We start from the raw sequence: 11,805 nt of genomic DNA, 5'->3' as shown, positions 1-11,805 counted from the left end.
TCTGTATACTTCTAGTATGTTTCTTATTCAGTTTCTATTGTAGATAGCAGGAAAAGGCAAATGTTATGCTTCTCAGAAATTGCCTTTTCTAAGAAATTGAAACTCAAAAACAGCTTAAAATGTTAATGGTGAAGGGAAAATAAAGCATAGATTTCAGTTCAATTTAGTATTCTAGTCATAATAATAGTACGTACCAAGCACTTCTAAGTATTGGAACACATTTAATTCAGTAGAGAGGTTTTGGTGTTCTAATCCTTTGTGGTCAGTTCAATAATCCCCTAACTGCAAATTCCTTTTGGTTTATCATTTTTTAAAAACTTTTCGGCAACAGTTATTTTTAGTTTGAGTCTTCCAGTAGTCACTCGCAGGGGTTAACAAGAATAGCAGGACCTACGAGTTGAAAATAGAAAAGAGGTAAAATGTTAAAACCAACAGCACTTTTACCATGAATTTATTTATTTATTTTTTAGACGGAGTCTGGCTCTGTTGCCCAAGCTGGAGTGCAGTGGTGCAATCTTAGCTCACTGCAACCTCCGCCTCCTGAGTTTAAGGGATTCCCCTGCCTCAGCCTCCCGAGTAGCTGGGACTACAGGTGCATGCTACCATGCCCAGCTAATTTTTTGTATTTTAGTAGAGACGGGGTTTCACCATGTTGGCCAGGATGGTCTCAATCTCTTAACCTCGTGATCTGCCCACCTCGGCCTCCCAAAGTGCTGGGATTACAGGTGTGAGCCACTGCGCCTGGTCTGACGTTTTTTTAAAAAGAAAGATAAAGGGATTTTGAAGTGCCTTTCCTGAGACTGGCTAGGAAAGTGGAACTTGAGTTTATATTACAGGGTTTATAGCTCCCCAAGGTAAAGCAGAGACTTTTTGGAGGGGAACATTTGAAAAACAACTAGTTGACTGAATTGGTAGGTTAAAAGTAAGTTAAAGTTGACCCTTGAACAACGTGGGTTTAAATTTTGCAGATCACTATGTATACGCGGATTTTCTTCTGTTTCTGCCACCCTGAGACAGCGAGACCATCCTCTTTTCCTCCTCCTCTTCGGCCTACTCAGCATGAAGACAAAGATGAAGAGCTTTTTGATCATCCATGTCCACTTAATGAGTCGTAAAAATATTTTCTCCTCTGATTTCCTTTATATTTTTTAGCTTACTTTGTTGTAAGAATAAAGTTTATAATACGTATAACAAAATGTGTTGATTGTTTATTAATATATTATCAGTAAGGCTTCCAGTTAGCCATAGGCTATTAGGAGTTAAGTTTTTGGGAAGTCAGAAATTATATACAGATTTACTGCTACATAAGGTGTCAATATCCCTAATCCCTGCATTGTTCAAAGGTCAACTATATTTTACCTTTTTTTCAGAGTTAACTTCAAATCCTAGTAATGAAACACAAGGATAGAGGACCAAAACCAGTGGTAAAATGCCATTTATGTGTGTTACTCACAAGTAAACATGATTCGATAGGCATCTCATTGGTACTGTAGGAGAAAGGGGATTATATGACGAACTTTTCTGGAAAGCAAAAGACGTCTTATGACCACTTAGCGTCTGTGAGATGGCAGAATCTAGCTGTAGTATGATTCTAATTTTTTTTAAGGTAAACATTAAGAAAGTCTAGAGAATTCATTTGCAAACCCAGTAATCCTTTTTCACCCCCGCTAAATAGTGCTGATTGTGCATTCCCAAATTTCGCCTGCTCAGGGGAGTTTGCAGGACCTTAACCTACAATCTTGGAGGGGAACTATCCTTTTAGGTTTTCAAGCTTTTAAAACTTGAATGCTTCCAAATTTACATGTGGGACAAGTCTAGCTCTAGTTGATAAAACTGCTTTGCAAGTAGAGATCCATATGCCTCATGTAGAATGTAATTTCAACATATTTCTAAGTAAAGGCTTCTTTGAACTTAAGTTGCACTTTTTAAAAGCACCCACTAAAATAGGGTAGAAATGTAGAAAATTTAGAAAAATTGACATACATTTTCAATTGTGTATCAAATATAGCTTGAAATTTGGAATCAGTCTCTGAGTAGCTATTTGTCCTATGAGCCTAACTGCATAAATATGACATGTGGGCAGAAGGAACATGTGAGTACAAGGGTGTCGTCAAATGGTGCATGTGACCAAGAGCATTCAGTGACCATGTGAAGGACTAGCTTTTTGACTAATGCCTCGTCCATGTTGAGAAGACAGTCATAAGACGGGAAGGAAGCACTGACATTTGAATTTAGGTTCACACCAGAGAAAGCCATTAGTCATTTACTTTGAAATTGCGACTTTTTCCACCTTTTCCCACTCTCTAGTTCCCTGTGCCCAAAGTGTAGTTGTACCAAAAACATCCCCTAGCCAAAAATGCAACATTAATGTCTACAAACTTGGTTACATAACCTCTATTCTTTTAAATTCATACTCTTTATTGTATGCATATGTATAATGAGGAATATTTTTCTCAAAATGTTGTATGTGGTCACAAGAAAGTAAACTAGAAACTAATACTAAACTCCAAGAAAGAATGGAACAAATGGGAACTTTTTGTGTTCAGCGCTGTACTGATTTTGGCCACAAGATGGTGCTGTAATCCTATTGCACAATTTAGTATGTGACTTGTGCCATTATGGGGAATCTATTTTCTACCGATACAGGAAAGATTATGTCTATATGGCACAGGATTACCATGAAATATGACTTTTCAACGCCCCTTTCGGCTCTCATATTCCATGAATACTTCTTCAGGAGCCAGCTCACCTTGTTCTTCCCTCGCCTTTGGATGTTACAAGAATTTGATGTATGAACAGTGCACCTCTGATGTGAAGGTATGGATTTTTGAGCTCTTTTCTATTCACTGAAAAGAAGGAAGACTGCAGGGCTGCCATAGATAAAACTTTTAAAAGACTTTTTTGCAGGCCTCTTCTTGCTGTTTCTTTCTTCCTACTTCCTTCTGTTGATAGGAGAAGATGCGGAGGCAAGGGAATCCTGTGTCCATCGAGACAGTTCCTGAAGCCAGACGTAGACAGTCTTCCCATCAGGACGGCCAGCTCACACCATCCCTCAGCAGAGGGGTGTGCCCTGAGGATGCTCAGCTGCTGGCATGCTGCCCAAGTTCTCCATCCTAAGCCCACTTTGTTTTTTTTCCCCTCAGTTCATCCCTGTTCCATCTCCCCCAGCCTTAGTTTGCAAAGCCCCTCAATCGTTTCCTCTGGGACCTAGAGGCTCTTAACTTTGGTTGGGTATCAGAGCACTTACTTGAAAGCCATGGTTCTCTCTGTATAATACCAAGAATGATTACTAGATCTAATCCCATCATGTAAACTAATCACAATTTTTCCTGGAACTTATGCAATCAAAAATCACAATCACACATGCTCCTGAAAAAAGAAAGATGTTTTGGCGTTGCTGATGTTTGTGCTTTCCATGAATACTTACTTGTTGTTCATTTATCTGCCTGCCTATGAGTGTTTGCTAACTACAGAAGACTAATGGTTTAAGAAAACTTTCTGGGAGAAAAACAATTGGGAAAATTAAAAACATTAACTTATTCCTTCTTCAATTGAGGAAGAACTAACTACATTATTTGATTATTCAGAGTATCTTTTCATCTGAGCTGTTGCATATTAGAATCGCAAATGAAGGCCTGGCACAGAGGCTCATTTGCATGTAACCTCAGCACTTTGGGAGGCCAAGGTAAGAGGATTACTTGAGCTCAGGAGTGAGACCAGCTGTGCAGCATAGCAAGACCCTGTCCCTATTTTATTTTATTTTTAAAATTTTAAAAATTTCAAATGAACTCAGTTTGCTCTATTCTGATCCTCTTTTTTGCAGAAGACGTGAGTAAAGAGGTCATTGGAAGAATATTTCCGAGAGGGGAAGAGTTTGACTTTCTGACGATGCTTCCTGTGCATCAACTATTGATGTTAGCATTTTCACACGAAGACGTATCAGTAAGGGCCAGGAGACATTTAGCAATAGACTTACACAGTTAATAAGACAAATCTAATTTTAAAACATCAGCTGACCATCTTCAGATGAACTGACTTGACACTGATGTTCACGGGGTTCCTGGCCGTCCACCACCAGGACTCAGTTCTTGGTCCTGGGATTTTTTACTGTTTTTTGTCTAGGAAGGATAGGCATGGAGGCCTGCCACTCTTCTCTTGACCTTTGGCAAGAGATTATAAACTTCAGATGAAGGGGGTATAGCACTAAGAAATTTAAAATCTCATTTTCATTTTGCCACCTAGTATTTTTTTTTTTTTTTTTAGAGATGGGGTCTCAGTAGGTTGCCCAGGCTGGTCTCAAACCCTTGGGCCTCCCAAAGTATTGAGATTATAGGAGTGAGCCACTGCACCAGGCCCCTAATAATAATTTTATCTGCAAACATTAACAGTGTACTTGGTGTGATGAAGAACGGTGATTTCTGATTTTGCAGATTTCTCATTTAAATCACACCGTCTCTATTTTTATCTTCAAGATTCAAAAGAGGGTCAAGATGGGATCATAAACTTAGATGAAGGAGGTATGGCACTAAGAAATTAAAAATTTCACTTCCATTTTGCTACCTAACCATAATTTTATCTGAAAACACTAACGATGCACTTGGCGTGATGAAGAACAGCTGTTTCTCATTTTGCAAATTTCTCATTTAAATCACAACATCTCTGTCTCTTTTTCTTCAAGATTTAAGAGATGGTCGAAGGCACAGTTTGGGAATCCCCAGAGAAATGGGGCTCTAAAGCCAGTCGTGTCTTCCACTCCGGCCTCCCAAAGCAGACTCTCAGTAGGCAAATGACACAGTGTCTTTCAATGTTCACAGGAGGTCGAGGACATAGAAGTCACCTCCCAGCTTACCCAGCTCTCACCTCTCTCCCAGCTGTCACCACTGATCACTCTTAGGAAGTGGGCAATTGCTCATCTGCTGGCCCAGGGGAAACGCCTGCATTCCTGCTCTTTCTTACTCCCCCTGCATGTGAAGCTCATGTATTATTCAGTTTTTCATTTTCAGAAAACAGCACTCCCGGTACAAAGGCCATTCCCTTGGGCCTCTTTGTAAACTTCTGTTATGATTGGGATTTTCTTTTGCTTCAAAATTTCCTGTCATATCTCCTTTGTAGGACAGAGTCAAAGGCCAGTAAATCGGAGCTTTCAGTGTATTTGTGTCAGTACCTACTCTCTTCCTCCACGGTGTCCAAGGCAGAATCGGAAGTACCCATCTCATGACCTGTCAAAAGAATGACTACACTGATGGTTTGTCTGTTTTAACAAACGTCTGTCATTTTGTTACTTTAGGAAAACTGCAGCCTGTCTCTTGTTCAAACTCAGTGTGACATCTAATCTATATGATAAATTACTTGCTCAAACATGTCTATATACTGAGGCTGGAGGACTGCTTGAGGCCAGGAAATTTGAGAGCAGCGTGGGCAACACAGCAAAGACCCCCATCTCTACAAAAAAAAATTTTTTTTTTAAATTGCCAGGTGTGGCGATGCATGCCTGTAAGTCCTAGCTATTCAGGAGGCTGAGGCAGAAGGGCTGCTTGAGCACAAGAGTTCAAGGCTGCAGTGAGCCATGATCACACCACAGCATTACAGCCTGGGCAACTGAGAGATCTTGGAGTGATGGTGTAAATGAGAACTTTGCAAAATGAGAAATCACTGTTCTTTATCACACCAAGTACACTGCTAATGTTTGCAGATAACATTATTATTAGGGGCCTGGTGCAGTGACTCACTCCTGTAATCCCAATACTTTGGGAGGCCCAAGGGTTTGAGACCAGCCTGGGCAACATAGGCAACATACTGAGACCCTATCTCTAAACAAAAACAATTATTAGATAGCAACATGGAAATGGAATTTTAAATTTCCCAAAAAAAGTTTTAAGGAAAAAAAAAAACATGTCTACACAGCAAAAATGATCTATCACAGGCCTGTACTTTTTGTGACAGTCTCCAAGTCTAAATTTATTTCAGTTTCCCTCAGGGAAAGGAGTTTCCATAAATTTGATCATTTTGAAGTAAGACAAGGTCTACAGACCATTGACTTAAAGATATCAAAATGTAAGCCGGGCACGATAGCTCACGCCTGTTATCCCAGCACTTTGGGAGGCCGAGGCAGGCAGATACCTGAGGTCAGGAGTTTGAGACCAGTCTGGCCAACATGGTGAAACCCTGTCTCTACTAAAAATACAAAATTAGCCAGGGGCAGTGGTGCGTGCCTGTACTCCCAGCTACTGGGGAGGCTGAGGCAGGAGAATTGCTTGAACCCGGGAAGTGGAGGTTGCAGCCAGTCGAGATCACGCCACTGCACTCTAGCCTGGGTGACAGAGCAAGACTCTGTCTCAAAAAAGAAAAACAGAAAAAAACAAAGTACACATACATAATTGTGAACAGCAAAGCTCAGCCCACTTGACAAATAATTCCAAATGGCACACTGATGGAGTGCCGAATGTGAGGTTTTAATGTATAAAGGCAAGTAGGACTCAAGGGCTAAAAAGAAAAAATGTTTTTAAGTTTTGGTAAATATTTTAAACTTAAATTCTGATTTAGGTTAGACCACATAAATCTGTAAGAAATTAGTTTTTTAAAAAGCAGGCAAATGGTAACATCAGAATTAGGATGTTTGTAGGCTGAACGCAGTGTGGCTCATGCCTGTAATCCCAGCACTTTGTGGGGCTGAGGTGGGTGGATCACTTGGGGTCAGGAGTTCAAGACTAGCCTGGGCAAGATGGCGAGGTAAATCTCTATAAAAAGAAAAAGGAAAAAAAAAGAATTACGATGTTTGAGTTCAACTTGGAAAGTTACCTCAAAAAAAACCAAAAACAAAAACAACAAAAAAACACAAAAAACCTGTCATTTCGAAAAACTCCTGCCTATCACCAATCACCAAAAACGAAACAGTCCCTGTTCCCTGAGATTTCCAAAATACATGGCACCCAGCAACTTCATTCTGCACTTGCTACAAAATCCGTTTCTTTGCTGAGAATTCTTAGCCACTGCTGGAGTAAATGTAGCTAAGATTAGAACTAGGATTACTGTAGTAGTTAACTCTGTTGCAGTGATCTATAAAATGAGGCGTGTTGAAGCGGGTAAAAATGTTTGATTGTCAGGTCTAGAGGAAAAGAATAGGAAAAGTTTCCGGGCTTTGAATTTCCTGATGTTTACATAATTACAAAGGTTTATAAGAAGACGCTGACTTATGTTTAAAAGGCTCAGTTTCTTCTATTGTATTTTCAAATAGCAGAGAAATAGCTTTATTTTTACTACTCATAACAGTTTATTTTTACTTTGTACAAAATACAAAAATGCAAATCCAAGGAGTACAGACCAGTAGTGACAGGCACACTGCACAACAGCAACCTTGTCTAGCAAGACATGGGTTTTTTAAACTTTATTTTAGTGAATACATGCATTATATAAAACAACAACAACAACAACAAAAACACAAAGAGGCTAGAGATTTCACCGTTTCTACCCCCAAAATAATGCTTGCTATCAAGACTTTGGAGGGGGATGGGGGAAAAGAATTTAAAAGGCAAATAATATTTTTTTCATAAAAAGTAAAAGCTACCATAAAACATTTTTTTTTCTGTCACACTGATTAAATTTCTTCTGAGAAGCCGCACATATAGACAAAACAAAACAAAAATTCCTGAACTGGACAAACAGCAAATACTCAAGAGGGTTGTTAACCTAGGTAACAGTTCAGTAGTTTAAAGAATCTTTTAGACATTTCGAAGCCTTTCTAGTCATTCCTCAGTACAGTGTTCCAGCCATCCTGCTTGTTTTTTCCCTCCAATACCTCCCAGAACAGAAACGCTTGCATCAAGTCTGTTCCTAAGAACTAGTTTTGAAAAAGAAGCGATGTACAAAAATATTTAACAGAACTATGAAAGATGCAGGAAAGGAGTCTTTCTTTGTAGCAAAGTAGTCGTTGCTTTGCATGGTTTCTTTTGTGTACTCTTCAGGGTTTGTTTATCTGCCCCATGAATAACACAGCACCTACAGAATTAAAAGAAAACAATGCATGACTCTAAATTAATAATCCTTAAAATAAGAAACAAGAATGAATAAAAAATAAGAAACAAACAATCATGTTTGACCTCTTGCTCAATAGTGTTGCCCATTAGAACTTTCTGCAGTGGTAGAGATGGTCTATATCTTTGTTGTCCAGCATGGTAGCCACTAGTCACTTGTGGCCAGAGAGTGCTTAAAATGTGGCTAGTGTGACTAAGAAATTGAATTTTAATTTTATTTTTTATTTCCTGAGACAGAGTCTTGCTCTCTCACCCAGGCTGGAGTGCAATAGCGCAATCTTGGCTCACTGCAATTTCCGCCTCCCAGGTTCAAGCAATTCTCCTGCCTCAGCCTCCCAACAAGCTGGGATTACAGGCACCCACCACAATGGCCAGCCAATTTTTTGTATTTTTAAGAGATGGGGTTTTGCCATGTTGACCAGGCTGGTCTCGAACTCCTGACCTCAGGTGATCCACCCGCCTTGGGCTCCCAAAGTGCTGGGATTACAGGCATGAGCCACCGCACCTGGCCAGAAATTGAATTTTTAAAGTTAATGTTAAGTAGCCACATGTGGCCAGAAGCTCCCTCATTGGCTGGCTCAGTTCTGGAGCATGCCAATTAGAACATCACAGATGCAATGAGATAAGAGGATAAGGAACTATCTTGTATTACTGATTACATAAAATAGTAAAAGCTAAAATATATATATTAGTGCCTACTCTTGTACCAACAAGAAGCCAACCTCTCTACAAAGATAAACTTATACTTCATAATTGTAATAAGCAGTCAGCACTACTGTTGTCCTCATTTTAAAGATGAGGCTTAAGGCCAGAGCCAAGTTTGAACCATGACTCCCAGAGCAAAAATCTACTGTATTAACAGTTCCCAAGGTATTTCAATAGAGTGGGCTTATAAAGTGACACGGTTTGGCTCTGTGTCCCCACCCAAATCTTGCCTTGAATTGTAATAATCCCCATTTATCAAGGGCAGGACCAGATGGAGATAACTGAATCATAGGAGCGGTTTCTCCCATACTGTTCTCGTGATAGTGAGTGAGTTCTCACGAGATCTGATGGTTTCATAAGGGGTTCCCCACTTTGCTCGGCTCTCATTTTCTCTACTGCCACCCTGTGAAGTGGTGCCTTTCACCATAATTGTAAGTTTCCTGAGGCTTCCCTAGCCATGTGGAACTGTGAGTCAATTAAACCTCTTTTCCTTATAAATTACCCACTCTAGGGTATTTCTTCATAACAGCGTGAGAACAGGCTAATACACAAAAGCTGAAGTTATATAGCTTCTAGCAAAATTGAACGACCACATTTATATAAATATGGAAAAGTCAATAGATGTCAAAAGTGTTCCTAAGGGATGCTGAGCCTCTCTGTTAAAAACAACAATCCGCAAAACCTAGAATCTTGTCAGTGTGTAAAAGATTCCATCACACCTGTAAACACAGCCTTTGTTTTCCTATCTCTTTAACATGGGTGGTTATATTTGAAGCATTTGCAACTACTGACATTAGGGAAATGGATTATGGGCACCACTGTTGGATATAATGAAGAGTGCAAGATACCTTTTGAAATTCTAACAAAGAGGGAATGATGGAAGAGGAGAGTCACTTACCTGTAGGATTATGTCGGATGAAAAACAGAAAAGGTCTGTCTACTATAAACCAGGGAGGCGATGATCTTGCAATTAGAATTGCAGCTATGGGAAGAAAAGGAAAATATGTTGTGCACATTACATGAGGCCATGTAAGCATAAGGCCAGCAAGTTAGCTAGCTTCATGGACCCTCAGAGGCTGGTGTCTGAAGACACACTTAATGTTTGTCCCACAGGCTGGACCATGTTACAACAGGCTCAATGGTCACCATTTACTAAGCCTACCTTGGGCCAGGCCCTTTACATTACTGTGTCATCTCTTCTACAGAAGCACCATCTCTGATAAACGTACTTACTCCTCATAGAGTTTTGATGAGAATTAAATGACATAAGATATATTATAGCTCTTGGAACAGTGTTTGTCACTAAACACACCTAATGCATATTCATTGTTATTATTAGCTATTTTTTTATTCACACCATCTGCTTTGCTGATAAAAGTCCCTGCTCCTTTTTTTTTTTTTTTTTTTTTTTTTTTGAGATGGAGTCTCACTCTGTCACCCAGGCTGAAGTGCAGTGGTACGATCTCGGCTCACTGCAACCTCCGCCTCCCGGGTTCAAGCAATTCTCCTGCCTCAGCCTCCTGAGTAGCTGGGACTACAGGTGTGCGCCACTACACCCGACTAATTTTTGTATTTTTAGTAGAGACGGGGTTTCACTATGTTGGTCACACTGGTTTCGAACTCCTGACCTCAAGTAATCCATCCGCCTCAGCCTCCCAAAGTGCTGGGATTACAGGCATGAGCCACCGCGCCCGGCCCCTGGTCCTGTTTAGCTTCTTTAAATCTTTTCTGTATATAAAGGCCCAGCCCAATTCTTAGCTTTCGTGTCTGTGCCTTCTCCTTTGGCACACTATTTAGGTTTCCTTTGCACCGGAATGTAGACCACTCATCCAGGACCTACTACCTCTGCTGTTCAACTCACCAGGTGTAGGCACCTGACTTGGAAAGCAAACTTCTTTAGGCTCATGGGTCTTGGTCATTCCTTGTCTGCCAGGCTTGCTTCCACTTAATAAGCCTGAACCAGGGCCTCAAGGAAGGGTAGGCGTGTGGCATTACTACCACATGCCTGTTGCAATGGCTCAGTCCTCTTGCTCAAACCCCATAAAGTATTGAACACTTGGGCTTGATGTTATAAAGGAAACACCTGCAGTTATGCTGGAGCAAGGCCTTTTCCCAGGGTTATTAAAAACAAGTATTAAATAGCAGGTGTTATGGACTGAACTGTGTCTCCCCCCAGATTCATATGCTGAAGCCCCAAACCTCTAATATGACTATATTTGGAGATAATGCCTTTGAGGAGGCAATGAAGGTTAAGTAGGGTTCTATTCTAATAGGACTGTTGTCCTTATTTGAAGCGGGAGAGACACCAGGGATGTGTCACATGGAGAAAAGACCATGTGAGGACACAGGGAGGGGCAACCTCTGGAGATCCAGAGATCTCAGGAGAAACAAACCTGCCAACACCAACAGCTTGATCTTGAACTCCCAGTCTCCAGAAGTGCAAGTTCTGTTGTTTAAACCACCCAGTCAATGGTATTGTGTCATGGCAGCCCAGGCAGACTAAGACAGGAGGACCTGGGCAGTTACATGGGGCCTTGCACTGGGTTTAATACTCTGCTGTTGCTATCTTGAAACTCTAAATACATTTTGAACAAGGGGCTCCATATTTTCATTTTGCACAGGACCCCACAAACTATGTAGCTGGTCCTGATAGTTACACATGACAAAATTGGTCAATGACTTTTAGATGTTACTACTTAAAATTACCTAGAAAAGATAAAAAGCATCTTAAAATTTCCAACCCTCTTATTCCAGGGTCTTTGTTTTAAATGCTACTTTAAAGGAATTTTAAAAATGTTTATTCGAGGCGGGGCGCGGTGGCTCAAGCCTGTAATCCCAGCACTTGGGAGGCTGAGACGGGCGGATCACGAGGTCAGGAGATGGGGACCATCCTGGCTAACACGGTGAAACCCTGTCTCTACTAAAAAATACAAAAAAACTAGCTGGGCGAGGTGGCAGGTGCCTGTAGTCCCAGTTACTCGGGAGGCTGAGGCAGGAGAATGGTGTAAACCCGGGAGGCGGAGCTTGTAGTGAGCTGAGATCTGGCCACTGCACTCCAGCCTGGGTGACA

General features: G+C 40.8%; 1 protein-coding gene across 2 annotated transcripts in view; it reads right to left on the bottom strand.

Moving 5' to 3' along the window:
• Window positions 1-7,221: 7,221 nt before the first annotated feature.
• SERPINE2 (serpin peptidase inhibitor, clade E (nexin, plasminogen activator inhibitor type 1), member 2) overlaps window positions 7,222-11,805 on the bottom strand; it is a 75,459-nt gene continuing 70,875 nt past the window's right edge. For both annotated transcript variants that reach the window (XM_011995061.1, XM_011995062.1), the window contains 2 exons: window positions 9,634-9,717; window positions 7,222-7,995 (listed from right to left, as the gene is read on the bottom strand). In XM_011995061.1, the coding sequence (XP_011850451.1) occupies window positions 7,958-7,995; window positions 9,634-9,717 (122 nt within the window). In that variant the 3' untranslated portion in view covers window positions 7,222-7,957. The remainder of the gene's footprint in view (window positions 7,996-9,633; window positions 9,718-11,805) is intronic.

The sequence above is a fragment of the Mandrillus leucophaeus genome, unplaced genomic scaffold (genome assembly GCF_000951045.1).
Source record: "Mandrillus leucophaeus isolate KB7577 unplaced genomic scaffold, Mleu.le_1.0 Scaffold469, whole genome shotgun sequence".
Taxonomy (NCBI): Eukaryota; Metazoa; Chordata; class Mammalia; order Primates; family Cercopithecidae; genus Mandrillus; species Mandrillus leucophaeus.
The sequence above is the reverse complement of the archived record's forward strand: the minus strand, read 5'-3'. Positions and strand labels throughout refer to the sequence as shown.